Consider the following 21826-nt stretch of genomic DNA (forward strand, 5'->3'; position numbering starts at 1 on the left):
TGCATTACACACGAGGCGACATGGGTGGTCCGGCTGAGCCCGAACGCGGGGCTTCCGCGACCAGACTTGGGTAAAATGGTCATTTAAATAGCGAACGGTAAGATTATGGATCCCGTATTTTGTCAATTGCAAAGTATCTATTATCTAAAATAGGGTTCGAATTATCGTCTGTACAGATATTAGCCAGCTCTGACTAATAAGCTACCGTGCGAGTGAAAATGATTCTAAACGGAGGAGACATCGGCGCAATCACTTTTATTGACGCAGACAAGTGTCCAGACGAAACACATATACCATCGATTTTATTCCGACTGTTTGGGACGAGTAAAACACGGTTAACTATCGTCGACGGCGATCCAGTTAAACGGACGGGACATTCGAGATCCTATCCTGGGGCGGAGCTCGGGCATCGAGAATCGATCTACGATCCTCGGGAACTCGGTCAGGGTGTCCTGAATCGTCTTGTAAGAGAGAGTGCTGCTTCGCGTATAAATCCTCGAATCGGTCGAGAATTTCTTGCCGCCTCCTTTCTCGTCGTTCGGGCATCCTGCGGGCGCCCGGAACACGGGCGGGCACTCCTTCTCGTCCTTTTTCTCCTTCTTCGCGACGGGCACCTTCTTTTCGGCAGGCTTCTTCTCGGACGGTGTCAGCATCTTCTTGCCGCAAGGATCTTGCTTCTTCTTCCCGCAAGAACCTTGCTGCTGCTTCTTCTTACCGCAACCATCTTGCTTCTTTTTGCCGCAACTATCGTCCTTTTTCTTACCGCAAGGATCCGGCTTCTTCCCGCAAGGATCCGGCTTTTTCCCACAAGGATCCGGCTTTTTCCCGCAAGGATCCGGCTTCTTCCCGCAAGGATCCGGCTTTTTCCCGCAAGGATCCGGCTTTTTCCCGCAAGGATCCGGCTTTTTCCCGCAAGGATCCGGCTTTTTGCCGCAAGGATCCGGCTTCTTACCGCAAGGATCTTCTTTCTTCTTGTCGCCGCAAGGCTCGGGCTTTTTTATTCCGCAAGGATCTGGCTTTTTATCACCGCCGCAAGGATCCGACTTTTTATCTCCGCCGCAAGGCTTCGACTTTTTCTCAGCGCCGCCGCATTTCGCTGCCGCCGAAGTTTCGCAGTTCGCGTTCCCGCAAGCGGCGCTCTTCTCTTTGCACCGCTTCCCATAGAGCTCGTCCTTCCAGAATTTCTCGAGAGGATCTTCGCCGGCGAACGGGTCCTCGTAGTGTTTGCACGGCTTCCCGTACAGCTTCTCGTCCCTGATCTTCTTGCAGGGATCCACGGCCGCCTTGCAGTCCCTCCCGTAGAGCTCCTGCTTTTTGAACTGTTTGCAAACGTCTCCGGTCTGGCCGCACTCGGGCTCGATCTTCTTGCAAGGCTCGCCGTAGAGATCGGTCTTCGTCTTCTTGCCGGAACCACCGCCGTCCCCGCTGGCCTTCTTCCGCTCGGCCCTCTTGCTGGCGTCGTCCTTGCTCTTGGCCGGCGCGTTCTTCGGTCTGCTCTTGAAGCCCTTCGACGAGAAACGAATCGAGCCGAGCCGGTGGTGGAGGATGGGCGCCGCTGCCGCTGCCTCGCCGGCGAAAAGAGAATCCAAATGGTAGGAGGAGGTCAGGCTGCTCAGAGAGGAGGACTTTCGCCTGTTGATCCTCAGGTTCTCGAGGAACTGCGCCAGCTTCGACGAGATGGTTCCGAGCGGTCTCGAAGGTTCGCTCGACTCGCTGATGCTCGTCTCGATGCTCGAGGTCGGCGCGACCCTATGCCCCGCGCCACCGAAATCCTGCGTCGCGGATCCCTCGACGGCTTCCTCCGGCTCCTCCGCAACGTTCGCGACCCCCTCCGTCCTCGAGAGTTCGAATCTCGCGGCAGAGCCGCCCGTCAGATCCGTCACGGAAGTGGAGATCTCGTGTCTGCCGCCTCCGCCGATTTTCGGCGAGGAGTCCGCAACGACTCGCGGCGGATCCCGAGGCGGATCGAACTTCTTCCCTCTGGTCGGCTGCTTGAAATTCGGCGAGTCGTTCAGCGGGTCGGTTTTCTTGCTCTGAAATAGACTGGAGAAGAACCAGGCGACGGGGGTGCTCCTCTGCTGCACCAGACCGTAGAGCAGCTTCGGCTTTTTGTCGGAAAGGGCTGCCGGTATCGTCCAGTTTCTCGATTTGCCGCGTCTCTCGGTCTTCGAGAGAGCTTCCGGCTGTCCTCTGGCTTCCTTGAGCTTCCTGGATCGCGACCTCCTCCTATCGATCGCCGCTCGATCCTCCGCGTCGTTCGGGAGACGCTTCTCCGTGGCGGCGGCGGCGGCGGCTAGCACGGTCGCGTTCGGCTTCCTCTCCTCCTTGCGTCTCTTCCTGTCCGATCTCTCGTTGATCCTCGCGACGCGTGGAATCGCCTCGAGGTTTCCATCGAGATCGAGCTCCGGCTTCCGAGCACTCGACGGCCCCGCCACGTTCCCCGACAACGATACCGTAAACGTCGACAGCTGCCGCAGCGCCGGCCTATTGCCGCCGCCGCCGCCGCCGCCGCCGCCACCGCTGGTACAGCCGGCACAGCCGCCGCGTTTCGCGCGATCTCGGCCAAGCCGATCCGCGAGCTCCGGCAGCTGCTTACAGATCTCGGTGACGATTCGACCGCCCTGCCGGATCGTGGCGGGACCCATCTCGCCGAGGACCCGGGGACCTCGCAGCTCGTCGCCCACGCACGCGTTGTCCCCCTGAGGACAGACGGAGAGACGATTTCAAGGTCAGTGCGATATCCAAGGCGCCTCGGAGGAGGGACAACGCCTCTGGCAGAATTATCGCGTCGGTTTCGTCGCTCAAACTCTACTCAACTTCTACTTTTCATTTAATAACGCCACTTTCGAACCATTTTATACTTTACGTTCCCATATATATATTTTGTAAAAATATTCAATTAGAGTAAATTAAAATTTGTTAGAATTGCCGCGTGGCGAATTGTCAATTTATTTCGAATTTCGTGGAAATTCGTCTACTCTACGATACTGCTTCTGCGACTTGGTGTTGCATTTGTGCTTTATCTTATTCACAACCTTGATCGGATAGTTTCTGCCAGAGGCGGTAGAAGGCGATAGGAACTCGAAACGGAAGGCTCTGCTCTGTCTTTCTCTGCTCGTCGGGGATCGACGCATCGACGCGAAAAATCGATCCTCGCCAAAGGATCGTTTTCCTTATTATTCGAAAATCATTCGAGGCTCGATGCGTCGATCGCGTTGTCTCTCTCTCTCTCTCTCTCATCGTCGTCGTCGTCATCATCATCATCATCATCGTCGTCATTGTCACCCCACCCGCTCTCACCACCCTACGTCGTCTCTCGTCTTGCGTTACCTCCGGGGGAAAAAGACAATTCGAAAGGACTCGCGCGCGCGCGCGCGCGCTCGACCCTCGAACGTGATCAGGATATGCGCGCCAGCGGGACGAGTCGAGGCCCCCTTGTCCGTCGCGCCCTCCGACCCTTTAGGGATCGTGAGATTCATGGAGACTTTCCGGTAGGTTCTGTTTAACACTAGCTTTACGGAAACTTGCGTTCACCTGTCAGAATCGTCGAAATTCTGAGGTCGCGCGCTTATAGAGAATTCGTTCGATAATCGATTGGACGTATGTCGCAACAAAGATCGCTAAAAATCTGAATACACGTTCGATATTTATTTGCTTGGTTGTACTGGCAAGAAATCATTTTTTTTTTTTACGTACATAATCGAATCACGTGCTTGCAATGTAAGACGAAAGAAAGCTACGAGACGGTTGCTCGCGCGCTCCGTAAATCTAGTGGTAAATCCGCGGTGGTTTTTTTTTGGAAAACTGTTGAAACTTGTCTAGGGTTTCGCGGGGAAATCGAATCGAGATTCGGTTGACGGGAGCGCAAAAACTTGGGGGTCCTCTTTCTCCAGGCACAATCTACGGGTCTCCCTGGCCGATGGAGCGCCGATGCTAGCCGCGATCTCGAGCGAAACCGACGCATCGATATTCTCGTGGAACAAGAATTCTCGACGACGCCCCACCAGCCTCCGGTTCGCATCCCTATCTCCTCTTCCTCATCCCATCACCGTCGACCCGCCGCAAACTTTGCGAAACGCGATACGATCCGCCGATTCAACCCTCGCGACTTATCACCGCGGGACGATCCCGAAACGATCGACGGCGCGATAAGCGTTCCAATCGATCGATCGAAACTTGGATCACCACCTACCTGCGACACGAACATCGACGATTTCTTCGTGGTGTTCACCGCGCCCTCCTCTGCGATCGCTAGTCGGCGTAGAACCTCTGCCAGCTCGGTGGTGTCATTCTGTTCGAGAACAAACTCGTTGTAGTAACACTCTGGGTGGAACGCGGGCCAATACTCCCTCCCTCTCTCTCTCTCTCTCTCTCTCTCTCTCTCTCTCCCTCTGGGATACGTACCGTGGCAATGTTCGCCGGACCGTTGGAGAAATACGCGATCGGTTCCCTCATTGGCTGGCGTTTCGGCGCTGCCCTTGGTTTTTCCAGCATATTCAGCATCCAAGAGTTCTGGGGGAATCACGGCGTGGAATTACAAGGAACAAGGACGGGAACGGCGAAACGATTGAAAGAAAAGAACGACGTTCTTACGACGGGCTTCGATGACTCGGCTTCAGGCACGGTGTGAAATCTGATCGGAACTCGTTTGCTCAAAGAGGCCGCGTTGTACAAAGAGATCGCGTCGAGTCTCGAAGTCTGTTTCATCATCTGCGACAGGGATCGGCCGATTTCGCCTGCGCCGCCCATCAACGTCACCTGCGTGCGACCAAAACAGCCGTGGAATTTTCATTAGCCGGCAGACGATTGTCGCATCGGTGGGAATCGAAAGGAGCCCTCTCCCCGCCGGATACCGTCGGTCACGGTTAGAAAATCCGTGCTCTTGCGAGCAGAAACGAGAGAAACCCACCTTAATGTTTTCTTCGCCTGCGTGGTATTTCCGCTGGCCAATGGTCTTCACGATGGATTTTGCGGCCCGGGAAAACATTGTTGATGCTGTTGCTGAATTACTAGAAATTTGTTAACGCCTTCATCGGGCGCCCGACATGTCCAAACTGTGAGACGTCGAACGGCCGTCGTTACCAAGCAAAGGCTTGTGCAAATGTTTTGCCGAGCGCATCGTGCACTGGAAAAAAAAACGAAACATCGGTATGTAACGTATACACAGTGAGCCGCGAAACTATTCGAACGACGCCGTTTTGCAGCTCCGACTTATGTTTTAAATATGTATTTAAAGAAATAATACACGGTCGTGGGTAAATCTACCTTACGGTACATTAAAATAGAACATGTAAATGTCACCTTTCGATTTCCTGCAAAAAGGTTCGCCTAAGTTATTTCTTGATAGGAGAAAAAAACTATTCGATCACCTTACAGAATTGTAAAAATACATTATGCTTTTGGAAATTGAAAAATAGCGCCATTCGTGATGTAGGTGGTGCCCCTCGTGGCGATAATCCAAACTAAAGTTCGAGGACTGTACAGCGCCAAATCGCGTAGCGGCAAAACGCTCAAACTGTTTGCCAATATTACCGACGAATGATAACTCGCGCACCAATCGGTGCACCACAGATGGCTCGTCGAGTTTGTTGACATTTTTTTTTTTAATATCGATTCAATTGATAAATAAGTTCTTGCCACTTTGTAAATATTTACTCAATTGTTATTGTTTTCACACCAACAAGTTATTCGATATATAATGAATCTTCTTAGAGAAAACACCTGTTTATCGAAAAGAAATTGTTTATCTATTAATTTTACAATTCCATATAAAAAGTTTAGTTAAATTACAAGTGTTGAGTGTAAATATTTAGAGTACAGTCAATGGGTCCTACTCATGCACACTTTTCGTGCTTCCTAAGCTGGCTCACGAACCCCTACCATTTCACAGATGGTAATTTAAGAGGTTCGATATTTAGCCGCAGATGGCGCCACCTTGTCAAGTCCATAAAATATATGAATATAAAGTTATAGTTTAGATTAGAAAGTGCAAAATCTATATTTCTCATATTTTCATACCAGGATAATTACGATTTTACATCAGGAAACGTTACCCTGGTTCGGTTCAAGAAGTTGCTTCCGTCGTTAGTTATAGCCACTGATAATATTCGCCATCGATAGTTCGTTTGTTTTCGTTCCCGGTACTAGACACGTTTAAACAAATCCGGTCGTCTCGAGAAAACAACAGGTAGAAATTTATATAAAGTATCATTAGAAAATGGCGTCCACATCGCAAACGGAATTGAAACAAACATCTGTGGATCCAGACAAAAATATTGATGATTTATACGGCATTAGAAACGGTGTCTTATTTTTAATTGATGCGAGTGATGCGATGTTCGAAGAAGATCCGCAGGTGGAACTCCCGTATTTTTTACGATGTCTTAGACAATATAGGGACATCCTCAGGCAAAAATTACTTTGGAATAGTCAAGACTGGATGGGTCTGATACTATTTGGCAGTAAGAAAGGAGATAACAATTCCGACAGGAAAAATATTTTGACGCTTCGAACACTTAATCCTGTTTCAAAGACTTCGCTGCTTGATATACTTGGAATAGAGGAGGAAAATGAATGGAAAGATTATAAAAATGAAATTACTTGTAGTACTTTTTACCCACTGCACGATGCTTTATGGTATGCATCGAGAATGTTTAGTTCTGTTAAAGTAACCATGCCAGTAAGAAGGATACTTCTCTTTACGTGTCAGGATAATCCACCTTTAATAAATGACGATGAAAAACGTAGAATAGTTGGAAGAGCAAAAACTATGGGCGATACAGGAATTCAGTTAACTGTCATTGGTCTGGGTGAAGATTGGGATCACAATATCTTTTACAAAGATTTTGAAATTTCATCGCAGGGTATTACTAGCGAAGATTATAAAAGACCGTCCCTAAATGATCTATTGCACCAAATTAAACTGCCATCCAGGACAATGGCTAAATTGCCATGGAGAGTTGGGGGAAATGTGATTCTAGATGTAAATATAGCCAACCTCAATGTTAAACGACAATATTTGAAGAAATCATGGATAAGTAAAGCCAGGAATGATCCATTGACTGCGCTCAGAGTTAGAATGGTTGAAGATAGTGGTGATGAAGACGATGAAAATAAGAAATTAGTACCTGTTCTAGATGTAGACATATGCAAATTTAAATTACATGGTGGCAGACGAATATGTTTCACTCTACCTGAAGCACAATATATACGCAACTTTTTTGAACCTGGCATTGATTTGATTTGTGCCAAACCTATATTTTATCATCCTTCGTGCCATTGTAAATCGCCATATTTAGTTACACCTGGTGAAAGTTATTGTAAAGATAATACTTTACTATTTGGTGCGCTGCTTGAAAAATGTAATTCAAGAAATTTAATGTTCATATGCGCAGTTACATTCAGAAAACATTCTGCTCCATTTCTGTTTAGTATGATACCAAAATCAGAGATTGGAGGATTCTATTTATACAAGATACCATACAAGGAACGTGTTCGAAATCTCGAAAGCGTTACTACAAGATTGAGGTACCTTGAGGCTAAAATTGGTGTCCTAGCTACACCAGATGAAATTGAGTTGGTTCGAAAGATGATAAACAAATTAAAGTTTTGCTTTACGAACGGACCAGCGGTTCCTAATCCAAAACTTCAAACTCAACTTCGAATGGTAGAGACTCTAGCTTTAGACTTGGAGAAATTTAATCCTCCAGAAGATAAGACTCTTTCAGCACTTCACCAGTCAGCCGATCAAGTGAAGAACTTGATAATTGAATATAAACAAATATTTAATTATGATGCATCCCCGCCAAGAAAGAGATCTAAGAGAGATGTGCAGAATGCAGTATATAAAGTAGATTCAATACGAAAGCATGTAAGAAAAAACACATTAAACGACGTTACTGTACCTGAATTAAAAGGCATGTCAAGGACTTTAGGTTTAAAAATGTCTGGTAACAAAGCCGAGCTCGTTGAAAGAATTACAAAATATTGTAACTGTAATGCTACAAATTCTAAAGAACATTAACAATCTGTTATAACTAGTATTTGTTTTCACTATTTTTCTATTAGATCTACTGGATCCATTTCCATATTTTAATTTTACTTTCACATCGTATCTTATGAAGAAATATTGTACAAATTATTTTGTTTACAACAATAAATCAAGTTTTTTTTGCATAGAATTTTCCTGAACATGTCTAATAAACTGGTTTATTGACCAATCAATCTATCTCGAATTAGACAAAAATCAAGATTATTATACATCTTGATTTTATTTAAATGCGTGATGAAAATGCGACAATTTATTTACAATGATTTATAAGTCTGCATATAGAAAAGTAAAAAGTAGTGTAAGATTGTCTAAAAGTATCCTCGTGCTAACATTCGATTTTGATAGCATGCTCGCTGGTCGTCAAATAATATGAGTTATTTTTAAAAGAATACTGGTGGTTATTTCCATGGGACTGGCTCTAGCAGCCATTGCTGCTCAGCAGTTTTCGCACAGTCGGCTATCACAGGATCTCCGTGGTCACTCGCTTGCAAACACATATCCGAAGGAACATGTAAAAATGTTTTTGTCTAAAAACAGAGTTTACTCGTCATCCACATCAATATATTTTATGCTTCCCCTTCATTCTCAGCTCGTCTTACCTGCTCGTCGTACCGCCACTTTTGCCGTTTGCTGCCGCTGCATGCCATTATTTTAACCTTTGGTGTCTTGTGTTGCGCGTCGTGCTCAGGAGCGTCCAAACAAACACTCTCATCGGTCATCACGACCCCTTTTTCCGTCATCACAAACATTTGACTAAGTATCGGCCTAGGAACGCAGTCTTCTAAGACCGCGTAACCAGAGGGCTGTGAGTAAGTGCCTTTTGCAGTTGGTCGCATAATGCATTTTTTCGTTGGGAGATGTACGATCTACGAACGAAACGAGTTAGTACATTATAAGCAAACTCTTGAGAGAATTTTAAAGAATCCTACCCGTCCAAAGAATCGATCGTCCTTTGGGAAAAAATGTTCTGGCCACACGTTGTCCAGATACCACTCAAAATCTTTGCATTGCAACCTCTTGCGCAGTTCTAATCGAGATCTAATTGGCTGCTTGTCCCTTAACCTAGCTGCCTCTAAAAAAAAAAACAGAGATTCAAAAAATACATCACGATTGGGATTAATTGAAGCCTAATTACCTGGATTGAATTTAAAGTAAAATTCAGCCCAATCATCCATCCAGACCAGGGCCACTCGAGCAAGATTCCCATATAGGATTTCTCCTACTCCCCCAGGGAATGTGTACGGGGATGATTTTCGAAACAGATGTCCTACGTGAGAGCAGGGCGCGATTTCAACGCTGCCTCCGCACTGCCACACCCTGAACGATAACTCCAAATTTTCTCCACCCCAAATTCTCATTTGTTCGTCGTAGCTACCCAACTCAAAAAAATAGTCTCTGTTCATGGAGAACAATCCTCCAGCCATAGCTGGAGTTCGAAATGGCTCGACGATGTTTTCGCGTCTCTCTTTCAATAATCTGCCATTCAATGTTAACCAGCGGAAGTGCAAGTCCCAGTTGAATGCACCCCAGTGCAGTTCTAAAGATCTAAAACAGAACTGTTTAAATAATCTCATTTAATACCGATGCAGGCATAGATAAATATCCAAGCCTACTTTACCGAGTATAGCTAAAGGTGTCGTCGTTTATTATATCGATAACTGGTGACACAACTCTGGTTCTATCCTTAGCCACGGCTTCGAGCAACGGTTCAAGCCACCCTGAAATAAATTCGAATAAATTATAATCTCTTAGGACCGATTTGTCGTAACTGAATGTGTTACCCAGTTCTGCTAGAGAAAAGAGCTCACCTACCAACCGTGCATTCGCAATGCGCGTCAAGGAATGTGAGAACTTCACCTACGGCTTCATTAGCGCCCATTAATCTCGCATTCACTAAACCTATGCGTATCCTAGAACGAAGAACTTTAGTGGGCACTTGTAAATTCTTTACATGTTCCTGTAGAGGAGCCTTCAAAAAATCTAATGGGGACAAATAAAAATAAAGATTTATTCAATGCGCAGGCATTGTGAGTGATGAAAGAGAATAAATTAATGTTTACACAACCATTGTGTGGATTTACCTCTATCGCTGTTATCGTCGACAAGAATGATCTCCTCCAGCAAATGTCTGGGCGATCTATCGATCACGCTGTATACGGTTCTCAGCAGCGTACTCCACGCTTCATTGTGTAGAACGATAATCACCGACGTTCTCGGCAAGTTCTCCAATTTTGAATACCGCGCGATGCACCTGCAATCGTTCGATTACCGACTTCTCCAATGTTACCGACAATGAAATCATCAGTGTTACCCCTTTCGCCTAACGTCCGGTAGAGTGCGATTCAATGGTATTCTATCGCTGGCCATCAAATTGAATCGATTGATTTGATAGAGTTGCTGCATTTTGTAAAAGTCCTTTGCAGGAATTAAAACCGGACTTCCGTTTTTGCCCTCGAAGGGGCGTGGATCAAACATATTCTTGTTGATGAGATCTAGAAAGTTAAAGGTCTCTTGTAACAACAGGATGAGACAATATATCGTTTCCGAAATACCTTTCGTAATGTTTGGAGTTTTCAAAGGATCAACGGAGTCGCCGATATAATGGCCCACGACCACGTGTATACCCCTACGATCTATGTAATCCTTTTGATTCTCCATAAGTCTGAAATTTAGAGAAAATGTCAAAACGATCATGCAGATTTCCGATTTCCAGTATCTAGGATCTCTGTGTCGGCCGCCATTGACCCCGAAAGGGTTATCATTAATTATCTAGGATTTAAATAGTTTCTATCATGTTAGATGCATTCTGAACCGTGTTGTACCATTTAACATATTGTAAATGTTTCGCGTGTAAAGGAGTTGAGAACCTCTGGTTGAAAGCAACAGGTGATTATACCGACTTACATTCGGAGTATCACAAAGACGCTAAAAGAAGGGTTTGAATGACACGTAGCATTCGAAAGTACATAAATGATATTTTCAGACAGTATCTAAAACGCTTATGTTACATCCGTAGATCGCTTACCGCATCGCTGTGTAGTCATTGCGGTCTTCGAACTGCCGTGTTTTACTCAACCAAACCAGAAATATACCTGCAAGCAAGACGACCGAAAGTATAATCGGCCACGTGCGAAAAGGTCTTCTCAATCTTGGCCACATCGTGAATCTCGTCGGAAGAAAACTGTCTTCGGCTTAACTGATTTTTTCGAACAGACCCGTTTATCTCATTGCGGGATTATTAACTGATATCGTCAACCCCGGACATCCACTATCACGAGGTTCTCACGACGGGTCATCGTGAGAAAGGACAGAGCCTTGGTAGCTACCTTGAACTGAAAGAAATTACAGAAGTTTCGATCAATTCCTTACGATTTCGTCAGTCTCTGTGCCCGTAACACCAACGAGTGAATAATCCTTGAGCAATTGTACGTATTCGATATTTCATAATTCGATTGTAACATTACGTTTCAAATAAGATGGTAATTTATATATTAACATACCTTTATATATGTTTAAAGTACATCCAGGATTTTATCCAAGATACGCTACAAAAGTTTCTGGATCCACTTTTGAACGATCGCGGAGTCACAATTGAGAAAGTTCTGTCATTATCTTTACATACTTAACGGAATTCGATTCGCAAGTGATATTATGCCGGCAAGCTTTCAACGAGATTAATTAATAGAAAAACATAGCGGTACCTACGCCAATTCAACGACTGGAATGAGCTGAATGAGCTTCAAGGAACTGATAGGACTTAGGACGCCGTGAATAAGACAGTGCCGTAGTAAGACGATCCATAGCCCTATTCTTTATTAAATGGAAACAAAAATTACACGATTTCCTTTTTCCGATTTTACCTTCTGTGCATACATATAAACCTTGAGAATGAATTTCGCTAAAATTACAACCAGATGCATATAGTATATCAGGGTCGAGCCAGTATATTTCCGACAGTAACGATAACCTCAACCACAATTATAGAAGAGGAAATATCATGAAATACATATCTCTCCAAGCCAACGTTAACAACTTGTCTTGTGCATTTCACAATCTTAAGCACGAGCCCACATTTTCTCGTGGGTGGTAAAATATTCATAAGTTTAAAAAATTTACTTGCACGCGTTCTCATTTTCGTATGATGTAACAATAAATGCAGTAATCAAAACAACGATTATGCAAACGCTTTACTCAAACGTATTTAGCGTATTGCTCGTACACGTATAGAGGTACAGTTTTTGTAAGGTTTAGTTGACGTTGTCAAATCGTTGATTGACTCCCACATTCAAGGAAACATCACGTGTACAATCTGCTCGAAAAGAGTACAGTTCGACTCGAATGGTGCAATGTTATAAAATAATTATTCATTCGTTGCATATTTGCTGAACAGTTTGAAATTAATCTGTAGATTTGTGTGATTGTGTGAGCAGTTGCGCTGTTTGATTGCTGTACTGCATGGATAACGATGCATTTAATAGGAACAGTCGAACCTGTCGAGTAGACTGTATTAATGGACCACAGATACCGAAGAGGTCAGCACCATACCCAACGTACGGTTCGCCACGTTGGAAGAAGTTGACGGGTGACCACTACTCGTTTGACATTAGGGATTCGTTTGCACAAATTTCGTTTGACTATTATTAATTGACTGCATTAAGGTGAGAAAGCGTTGCGCATACGAATAACACATTCTCCGCTTCGTTTAGAACCAAACCAACAGTATATACGTATAACACGTGTTAGGATTTCATAGTGCTAGGTCGGTGAACCTTCGAATCTGAGTGCAACACATTTCTAACACTATCGTTCACATTTATGTAATTTGTATTGTATCGCGATTATCATTTCAGAGTTTACATTACAGTAGACACTTATCTAAGCACGCTATCGCTTATGGAGAGTAAGCATGTTATGTTTACAAATGTAACACAATGTTGGCACAAACTCATTTTAAGTTACAATACTGTTAACTATTTCATTTATTCCTTATAAGAAGAAATGAAAATTATTTGTGGTGTAGAGTGACAAGGATGAAGGTAAAGGAGTTGCTCAAGACTGTCAATGTAGCGTGGTCACCGCCGGCTCAATATCCTATACTATTAGCTGCTGGTACTGCAGCCCAACAACTCGATGCAAGTTTTAATACCTCTGCCAGTTTGGATTTGTATTCATTGAATTTGCAGCAGCCAGGATATGATTTGGAATTGAAATCCAGTGTTGCAAGCGATCACAGGTTAATAATTCTCTTGTATACCTATATAAAAGTATTTTACACTGCAATATTGTTACTATCCTAATGAATATTTCAGATTTCATAAAATAATATGGGGCTCTTATGGAACCAATCCTGCTGGAATAATTGTTGGTGGCTGCGATTATGGGATGATAAAGATTTATTCGGCAGTCAGATTATTAGCTAATGATAGTAATTGTTTACTTAGCAGTCCAGACAGACATACTGGCCCAGTCAGAGCTCTAGATTTTAATCCTTTTCAAGCAAATTTATTAGCAACTGGAGCAACTGAAAGTGAAATTTATATTTGGGATATTGTTAATACAACTACACCAATGACTCCTGGATCCAGGAGTCAGCCATTAGAGGATGTACAGCATATTGCATGGAATAAGCAAGTACAACACATTCTTGCATCCACATTTTCACAACGATGCGTCATATGGGACTTAAGAAAAAATGAGCCCATTATCAAGTTGACAGATGCAAACACAAGAGTAATTTCGTGTATATACATTTTGGCATCTTCATTCCTTTAATATTGTAGTCCTAACAATTTTAATTGTATGATTATTAGGTACGATGGAAAGTAGTTCAGTGGCATCCTGATGTAGCGACGCAATTATGCCTAGCATCAGAAGATGATCAAGCTCCCATAATTGAATTATGGGATTTAAGGTTCGCAACATCGCCGTTAAAAACACTCCAAAATCACCAACGTGGTGTTTTATCGATTGCGTGGAATTTGCACGATCCAGACTTGCTTCTTAGTTGTGCCAAAGATAATAGAATATTATGTTGGAATCCTAACTCGGATGCACCGGTACGTTGTGATAGTATACCTTCATTGTTCAAACGTATTCATTCACGTTGTTTCGCTTATTCCCACGCAGAACGGTGAAGTGATATGCGAACTAGCGCAAACGAATCAATGGAATTTCGATGTGTCCTGGTGTCCGAGGCATCCAGGATTGGTTGTAGGAACTAGTTTTGATGGACACGCAGCAGTTTATTCTTTGTTGGGTGGACAACAACAGATGTCTACCGAAACATCTAATAAAATAGTAGATTCTTTCCCTGGAATGGATCCTTTCACACAGCCTCCTCCTACAATGCAGTCGGAACCAGCGGTCACTTTGACAAAAGCTCCTAAATGGTTAAGGAAACCATTCGGAGCTTCTTTCGGTGTAAGCACATTTTCTTTACTGTACTAAATAATCCATCCATACACGGTACGTTATTTTCTACAAAATTTAAAAAAAAAAAAACTTTTTAGTTTGGCGGTAAATTAACGATATTTGAGAATCAACCTGCAGATCCCAATATACCTGCGAGTGCAAGCAGAACAGTAATTTTGTCGCAAGTGATCACGCAACCGGAACTAATCCAACGCTCTAACGAGTTGGAAGAGGTACTAAAAACCGAGCAATACAACGAGTATTGCAAAGGAAAGGCTGAGAAAATGACTGATGTACATAGAAAAAAGATATGGAACTGTGTGGGAGCGTATTTCGGAGAAAACGTGTCGAAAGAAATATTGGAGTTGCTGGGATATAATGTAGAAGCGATGAATAATAAACTCAATCAATTCGTTCCTCAAGAGGATGTCAACAGTATTACAGAAGGAGTTGACAATCTAAATAATGTAAGTTTCATTTTTATGTTATTCCATAAATTGAAGAAAATTATTTCTTTTTTATAAACAATAATAATTGCTTTAGGTACTTAATGGAAACATTCTGGACGGAAGTGCAGCGTTTGACGCTATTGCACAAGAACAGATCAAAAAGCCGCCCATAATTTCTTCAGTAAACAATGATATGAAACTGAATGTGTCCGATGGTAATTTTCTATTGCAGACTTATGTGTCGGTTAACTATATTTGTTTGATAAATGTTATCTTTAATATATTGCAGATGAGGATGGGCTTATTACTCAAGCAATCCTCCTAGGAAACATTGAGGCTGCTGTATCTTTGTGCTTTGCCAATAAGCGGTATGCGGATGCAGTCATTCTTTCGATGGCTGCTGGACCCGAATTACTAGCACGCACTCAGTACAGGTACTTCTCAGAACATACTGGGGCTCTAAATTCTCTTATTAATTCGTTAGTCAGCGAAAACTGGGCTGACATTGTTAAAGGCAGTGATATAAACTGCTGGAAAGAAGTATTGATTGGAATATTCACTCATTCAAATCCGCAGGAACGATCTACTCTGTGCGGTGCGTATAAAATTGGTCACAGCCCCATACCGGAACAAATTATAACCAACAATTTATGGTTCCTATTTTACAGATATGCTTGGCGATCGGCTGGCATCGTCCGACAATGCAACTTTAAAGGAGGAGGCTCAAATTTGCTACATTTGTTCCGGAAATCTGAACAAAATGGTAGAATCATTGAATGTCGACATTCAAGAGGTAGTGGAGTTGGTAATGATAATGCAAAAAGCATTGGAGTTACAAGGTAACAGAGACACACGGATAGAAGGACAAATTGCTAGCGTTTTGTCTCAGTACGCGGAAATGTTAGCGGCTGAAGGTGACCTTGAAGCTGCTCTGAATTACCTTGGAAACAGTCAAGACGAGAAGATCGTGATGTTGAAAGACAGATTGTGCAGAGCATTAGGGTATATCCAAGAATCCAGGAGTATGGCAAAAGCGCCGAGAGTACAAAATTACTATGATCAAACGAGGAGGCCCTCGCAGACGAGCCATTCGCAGAATCCATTAATCACATCAAGGTCGCAATCAAGACCTTACAGCGATTCAAATGTTGCGCCCACAAAACAATCATTTGTATCATCCACGAACCAATTCAATACGCAGCAACAACAACAATCTCTTGGGTTTCCTGCCACCAATCCTCTTCAACCTCACATGCAGTCTCAGTTGCAATACGATCAGTACACAACAGCTCACTCTTACGGTTCTGCTCCCGTAACTCAACCTCCTCCTCCCCCACCACCGACCGGATCAAGTAGTGTTGGGTCTCAACCACCTAGTGTTGGGCCTCAAGCAAGATCGAAATATTTGATAGACCCATCGGTAAAGTCTACTTCATCTTATGGACAGACCGGTTATTCTCAACAGTCATACGGTAGTCAACAAATGTCTCCATTGTCGAATTATTCTGCACCAAATGCGTACCAGCCACAAATCCCCATGCCTTCAAATCCATACCCTGCACAGAACTTTACAGCTGCCCCCAACGAACAGGAACCATTCAAACCAGTTCAAACTAGCATGTTGACACCGATGCAACCATCGGCGCAAACACAAATGTATGATCCGATTAGGACGCAACCATCGCCACAATCTCGGCCTTATGGGAATGAAAACATGTATCAGGCATCGCCTCAACCAGCTGGATGGAATGATCCACCTATCGCCAAAAGTAGAATGCCGGTAAGCAACCTAAAGCATTTTATGATGTTATACATACATATACATATATATACGTGTGCATATAAATCCAAATAACACAGCCAGTACTAGCATTGTACCACAAAAATGAAATGTCTGCGGAACATGCTGGTACCAGGAAGTGGAAAGAAAAACATTCGAAGAATGTGACTATGAAGGTAGAGAATTGTTAGAGAATTGCGTGATGTTTCCACTGTTTCGTAACTGCTGTTATTTTTGTAGCTGTAATTATACATTTACCCTTCGTGTTACTTTATTTGAAGAAATGCCTGAAGAAGTTTCATTAGTTGCCTGTAACAGTTTCATTTTCGTGTGATATTGAACTTACTAATACCACGGCGTGAAACGCAGAAATACGTTTCCAACTGCTTCATAAAAGAAAATTGTTGTGCGGAAATCATTCTCTAACTTGTACTATATGTACAAATCGCTAATTTCATTACAACGGTGATGCTATCCATAGGATGTGATTGTAATTGTTAATTATTTGCAGGTAAAACAAGAGTATCAGCCACAAAATCCCATTCTGCATCCATTGAGAGGTGCTACGAATCAACCCGAGTCGGACGTAAGTAAGCTATTTATACAAAGTATATTGCAATATCAATTACCAAATAATATTAATTTTTCTTTTCAGGTTTTGCCTCAAGAAATGTTTTATCCAGATGTTCAAGCACCTTACAATCCTCAACAGTATAATCAGAATGTGCCGAACATGAATGCTCAATTTGCCAGACCAATAGAACCATTACAGCCTGCTGCAGTTGTGAAAGCACCGGAACCTGAAAAACCGAAAGCACCAATTCCAGAACAACATGTACATTTAAAAACAGTATTCGATGAACTAAAGAATCAGTGTTACGAAAATGCTAAAAATCCGGTAAGACGAAACTTTCTTTACACATACACATGCACACACTTGTAGTATGTTATACATATATATATATATATATAGTCTATAATTTTATACTATATAGTTTATCTATTTTCAGCAAATCAAAAGGAAGATAGAAGACGTGTCCAGGAAGTTGGAAGTTTTGTACGATTGTCTTAGAGAAAATAAAGTACGTATTCCTGGTATTAAGCAATTGTTAATTTTCATAGTAACATATTTTTATACGCATGTGTGTTGCAGTTGTCCCAAAACACCTTGCAGGCTCTGCATCAAATATCACAGATGATACAAAACGGAAATTACACCGGAGGTTTAGATTTTCATACGCAACTGGTCTCTGGTCCCGATTTCAGTCAAATATCCTCCTTTATGCCTGGTATTAAAGTATTACTTCTAAGTGCCCTTCAATTGAATGTCTACATCAGATAGAACATAACATAAAAACGAATACTTTAATTTTTATGATTTGCAATTTTATAATTCTCATTCAGCGAGATATCTATGTTGCATTCACTTACCATAACGTACGTCACCGTAAGGATAACCAGAATTATTCGAGAACAAACTTTGTTGCTTAATTGTATCATATAGAAATTTACATCTGAACATAGCTAACGGAAATTCTATGAGCATGTATTATTAATCCTATACAACTAAAATGGTCATTACGCGAGAGAAAGAAGTGTATAAAATGTAGGATGAAATATAAAGTTGAGAACATCTACAACGTTCCCATAAAGATTGTTAATCAAACTCATCCTTTTAATTATTGTGTATATAATATTAAAGTTGGCTTTAAAAACATCACGTGTATATTTTGAAATAAAAAGTTATATAATTTTGCTCAAATTATATATATATAAAAATTATATATATATATATAAATTTGTTCTTGAAAATAGGGAAATTATGGAATGATCAGACTGTGTAGAATGGCTGCTTTTTCGTTAAGAATAAACTTTTGTAACAGTTCGTCTAAAGGGTCAATTCCATCACGAGCTGCTTGTCGCCTCATCGCCTGCTTCACTTCTTCGCGTACTCCTTTATCAGCTCCGCGAGTAGCAATGCGCCGATCTGTAATATTTCAACCGAAATGTAATCAAAGTAAGCGATAAATGCGACGAATAGATTCTATGAAGTATACTTTGTACTATTCCGGATGCAGTTGCGATATCCAATGATACACCGCCACCGTGTTCGGTCCACAAGTACGTCAATTCTTCTAGAATATCAACGCAAATGATATAAGCTTGAAATAGCGGATAAGCAAAGGAGCCACGATTGATAATTCGTTCTGTAATTGTAGTTAAAGTACTAGCCTCTTGTGGCCAGTCGATTTGCATTAAGACCAACGCATGTCCTATAGCCAAGTCTCCAACTCCTCCGCCCAAGGAGAAGTTTTCCTATCGAAAAAAAATACATAGTTCGAAAGAAATATTCAACAGAAATTGGTCATTTTAATTGATCAATTTCCCATTACCTTTATCGCTGAAAGTAACAGCCTGCAACAATATTGAATTATAGGAAAACGTGCGATCGTTAAATAATGCAAATGTCTCGCACAGGGTACTGTTAAATTATGCGACACTTTACCGGACGCAGAAGGCAGCGCGTTAACTACTAAAACTATGTATTCCAACATTCCCTTGAAAAAATATTTCATACTTAAGGATATTAGCGAACGAATGTGAAAAAGATGAAAAAATATGGAAATGTATTAATACCTTATAATCTTTTAAGAGAAAACATGTATTCGCTAAACGAAGATTAGCAGATAAACTACCTGCTTCTTGTGATAATCTTGCCAATACTTCGTGATGCAACCCTTTGTACATAGCTAAATCTGTTAGAAACGAGTTCAGCCATGTGTCTAACCGAAGTTGCTGATTTAATTTTACCATTTCCCTTTGTAGATAATCGCTACTGTGTAGTAAGTCCCATAGTTTCACGGCCAATGCTAAACCATTACCGCTATAATCTCCGTCGCTGGTTAATGCGATTCCTCCATTTTCATCTCTCTTGCGTTTTTTCAATTTTGGTTCTATTTATTAATAAAATTCGTAACTAATAACTCCAGATAAACTACTAGAAATGTAACTGGTATAAAATCTCACCAGTAGGTGAATGAACACATTCTCCGAATGCCTCCACCAAACAGTACATAGTTTCGTCATTGATAATAAGTGAATTGTGTTCATTTAATATTCTTAATAATACAACCACGGTACACATTAATAATTGTCTAACTATCAGCTCCTCGCACAAGCTTGTTGAATGGGCAACCGCATATTGCTGTAATCTTTCGCAATATGTATCTCTATTCCAGGGCATAGAAAACAGATTGCCCAGTTCCCAGCCCAGCTTTTTTCCAATTAACTCTACCACTTGAAACAGTCTGTCCCATGGATTTTGAATCTGGTTATCTTGTGGCTGTTGTATGTATGCTAAATAAAATTCAACCGCTTTACAAAGTAGCCTTAGGCAAAGCCTTGGGTTCAGTTCTACGGGTGCAGTACCAAGAAGGGGCAATGCATCACAAGCTAATAGTCTCCTGAACCCATTTACTGCACGCCCTGGATGACTATGTTTCTCTGCAGTGAGTAGAGTTTCTACTAAACGTGGCTGTGAACAGAATAGTAAACAGTTAAGAAACAAGGTTACTAATATAAGAGTTTCGAAGATGTTATTGAAACTACTTACTCCATGAGTTGCTATTGTTTGTGGAAATCTGCGCAATAACAAAAGCAATAGTTTACAATGTTCCATTGTATCTTCACTATGATCAGCAGTCATAACAAGTAATCTATGCTGAAGTTCCTGAGGTACATGTTGGAACATCTGACATAAAAATTCTGCCTCGGGATCACATTGCTCTAAACGAAGACAAGCTGTTACTGTTTCTATCTCCTTCCATATATCTCTGTCATCTGGAAAATTCTGAAATCTGCGAATACAGATTTACACAATTCTTTTAAAAATATATAACTACTTTTATATTGCTATACATGAATACTTATTGTTCAAACACTTACATTTCGCTAAAACATTTAGCCGCTTCTTTCACATTTTTCGACAGCTTCTCTATCTGATATGCTTCAAACTGAAAGAATAGATATTAAATTTTCAGTTGTTCAATCGTACAAAATGTTTGCAGACTTAACAGACTAATTTTTCTTCTAACCTGGACTTTTGCACTATGAGGAAATAAAGATTTCGCTGTAATTAACCATGATTTGGCAGCGTAAATGTCAACCGGTAGTGCGTCTTTTGCACGCATTATTAAATAATCCTCTTTTGATAATTGATTATTATCCGCAGATGATGTTTTCTCCAACATGTTTTGAGAGATCTCGATTTCCTCGTACTCTTTACATGCATATAAATAGAATATTCAGCTAAGTGAACCACATGAGACTATCTGTAACAAAGAAATTATGAAGTAAGCACATATTGCAAAATATTCATTTTTATTAATAAGCAATTGTTGAATAGTTACATTATTCTCTGTAATAGTTGTCAATGGTAAAAGGATTACAAATAATTTGACTTACCGTTTCCGGCAAACATTTAACCCTACAGAATCATTTGTTATGAAAAGATTTCAAATATCCCATGTACAGTGATGCATCACCGCATTGAGCCATTTTCACCTCACCATATTGCACCTTTTTATCCCCACCATTTTAAGTCTATAGCTTCGCGCAATGAATTTAGGAAGAGAACCAAATATGATCGAGAGAGACAGAACGAAAGCAGCGGGCTCTATGTTGAGTGCTACACGGACGCAATACTGCTATAACACCAATCCTTGTAGCGGCAAAGTGTTCAAACTGATAAACAAATGTTACCGACAGTGCAATCCACCTAAAGAAATAGTAGAGCCTTTAGTGATAGAATACTAGAATTATTATTCTGTTGAATATTTTTCAAGTCAATGTCAGAAAGAATCATGTTTTCATTTTATCTAACTTCAAACTTTCTTATAAACAAAATAGACCTGTCGTGAAGTATGCAATCTCAGTTTCAATTTGAGCCCCCAAAAGCTTGTAAGTTATTCTTGGGCCGGAAGTAGTTCATTTATTTTCTGTTCAACTTATCAGTGTTACTAAATAGCGATATATCTGGTCTTCTCTCTTTCCAAAAATGTCATAAGTCACAAGTCAACAAGGATACACTAATGGGACCTACTCCTACCCGCTTTTCTTACTCTCTATGTTGATACG

At 41.8% G+C, this 21826-nt stretch overlaps 5 protein-coding genes and 1 long non-coding RNA gene across 8 annotated transcripts; 3 read left to right on the top strand and 3 right to left on the bottom strand.

The window, feature by feature from the left end:
- Window positions 1–335: 335 nt before the first annotated feature.
- On the bottom strand, window positions 336–4987 carry LOC144474448 (uncharacterized). The gene is made up of 5 exons (XM_078189293.1): window positions 4910–4987; window positions 4594–4758; window positions 4405–4512; window positions 4193–4291; window positions 336–2699 (listed from the first exon to the last, which is right to left on the bottom strand). The coding sequence occupies exons 1-5, from the start codon at window positions 4985–4987 to the stop codon at window positions 336–338; spliced, it is 2814 nt and encodes a 937-aa protein (XP_078045419.1).
- Window positions 4988–5962: 975 nt separating this feature from the next.
- Window positions 5963–8166, top strand: LOC144473976 (X-ray repair cross-complementing protein 6). The gene has a single exon (XM_078188349.1). The coding sequence runs from the start codon at window positions 6218–6220 to the stop codon at window positions 8021–8023; it is 1806 nt and encodes a 601-aa protein (XP_078044475.1). The 5' UTR covers window positions 5963–6217; the 3' UTR covers window positions 8024–8166.
- Window positions 8126–11210, bottom strand: LOC144473974 (polypeptide N-acetylgalactosaminyltransferase 1). Its single transcript, XM_078188348.1, has 10 exons — window positions 11076–11210; window positions 10603–10712; window positions 10362–10542; window positions 10132–10301; window positions 9863–10030; window positions 9669–9768; window positions 9186–9595; window positions 8980–9122; window positions 8650–8916; window positions 8126–8577 (listed from the first exon to the last, which is right to left on the bottom strand). The coding sequence occupies exons 1-10, from the start codon at window positions 11207–11209 to the stop codon at window positions 8449–8451; spliced, it is 1812 nt and encodes a 603-aa protein (XP_078044474.1). The 5' UTR covers window position 11210; the 3' UTR covers window positions 8126–8448.
- A 167-nt stretch (window positions 11211–11377) lies between these two features.
- On the top strand, window positions 11378–12082 carry LOC144473977 (uncharacterized). Its single transcript, XR_013494678.1, has 2 exons — window positions 11378–11475; window positions 11569–12082. It is a non-coding gene; the product is annotated as an uncharacterized LOC144473977 (long non-coding RNA).
- A 498-nt stretch (window positions 12083–12580) lies between these two features.
- On the top strand, window positions 12581–18412 carry Sec31 (COPII coat complex component secretory 31). The gene is made up of 13 exons (XM_078188345.1): window positions 12581–12708; window positions 13071–13283; window positions 13360–13780; window positions 13861–14106; window positions 14177–14470; window positions 14560–14928; window positions 15005–15125; window positions 15200–15505; window positions 15579–16690; window positions 17202–17276; window positions 17346–17588; window positions 17701–17772; window positions 17844–18412. Exons 2-13 carry the CDS (start codon window positions 13081–13083, stop codon window positions 18030–18032), a joined length of 3651 nt encoding a protein of 1216 aa, XP_078044471.1. The 5' UTR covers window positions 12581–12708; window positions 13071–13080; the 3' UTR covers window positions 18033–18412.
- A 6-nt stretch (window positions 18413–18418) lies between these two features.
- Window positions 18419–21282, bottom strand: Ints10 (integrator complex subunit 10). Of its 3 annotated transcripts, XR_013494677.1 has the most exons (10): window positions 21155–21282; window positions 20785–21021; window positions 20636–20703; window positions 20304–20547; window positions 19718–20225; window positions 19328–19644; window positions 19084–19248; window positions 18923–19006; window positions 18748–18825; window positions 18645–18677 (listed from the first exon to the last, which is right to left on the bottom strand). XR_013494677.1 is itself a non-coding variant. In XM_078188346.1 (9 exons), exons 2-9 carry the CDS (start codon window positions 20938–20940, stop codon window positions 18511–18513), a joined length of 1884 nt encoding a protein of 627 aa, XP_078044472.1. In that variant the 5' UTR covers window positions 20941–21021; window positions 21155–21282; the 3' UTR covers window positions 18419–18510. The 3 variants fall into 3 exon arrangements, 2 of the variants coding, with proteins under 2 accessions (XP_078044472.1, XP_078044473.1); XM_078188346.1 differs by having other exon boundaries at window positions 18419–18677; window positions 18748–19006; XM_078188347.1 differs by lacking the exons at window positions 20785–21021; window positions 21155–21282 and having other exon boundaries at window positions 18419–18677; window positions 18748–19006; window positions 20304–20530; window positions 20636–20664.
- Window positions 21283–21826: the final 544 nt, after the last annotated feature.

Source organism: Augochlora pura, chromosome 8 (assembly GCF_028453695.1).
Source record: "Augochlora pura isolate Apur16 chromosome 8, APUR_v2.2.1, whole genome shotgun sequence".
Lineage (NCBI taxonomy): Eukaryota > Metazoa > Arthropoda > Insecta > Hymenoptera > Halictidae > Augochlora > Augochlora pura.

Coding starts and splice junctions, on each gene's coding strand:
- LOC144474448 (XM_078189293.1), bottom strand. CDS start 4,987: ATGTTTTCCCGGGCCGCAAAATCCATCGTGAAGACCATTGGCCAGCGG. Junction 4,759..4,909: donor CAGGCGAAGAAAACATTAAG/GTGGGTTTCTCT, acceptor GGTCGCACGCAG/GTGACGTTGATGGGCGGCGC. Junction 4,292..4,404: donor GTCCGGCGAACATTGCCACG/GTACGTATCCCA, acceptor GTTCTCGAACAG/AATGACACCACCGAGCTGGC.
- LOC144473976 (XM_078188349.1), top strand. CDS start 6,218: ATGGCGTCCACATCGCAAACGGAATTGAAACAAACATCTGTGGATCCA.
- LOC144473974 (XM_078188348.1), bottom strand. CDS start 11,209: ATGTGGCCAAGATTGAGAAGACCTTTTCGCACGTGGCCGATTATACTT. Junction 8,917..8,979: donor ACGATCGATTCTTTGGACGG/GTAGGATTCTTT, acceptor TTTCGTTCGTAG/ATCGTACATCTCCCAACGAA. Junction 8,578..8,649: donor AGTGGCGGTACGACGAGCAG/GTAAGACGAGCT, acceptor CTCTGTTTTTAG/ACAAAAACATTTTTACATGT.
- Sec31 (XM_078188345.1), top strand. CDS start 13,081: ATGAAGGTAAAGGAGTTGCTCAAGACTGTCAATGTAGCGTGGTCACCG. Junction 14,471..14,559: donor CATTCGGAGCTTCTTTCGGT/GTAAGCACATTT, acceptor AAAACTTTTTAG/TTTGGCGGTAAATTAACGAT. Junction 15,126..15,199: donor GAAACTGAATGTGTCCGATG/GTAATTTTCTAT, acceptor AATATATTGCAG/ATGAGGATGGGCTTATTACT.
- Ints10 (XM_078188346.1), bottom strand. CDS start 20,940: ATGTTGGAGAAAACATCATCTGCGGATAATAATCAATTATCAAAAGAG. Junction 20,704..20,784: donor CTCATAGTGCAAAAGTCCAG/GTTAGAAGAAAA, acceptor CTATTCTTTCAG/TTTGAAGCATATCAGATAGA. Junction 19,007..19,083: donor TGTTACTTTCAGCGATAAAG/GTAATGGGAAAT, acceptor TTTTTTCGATAG/GAAAACTTCTCCTTGGGCGG.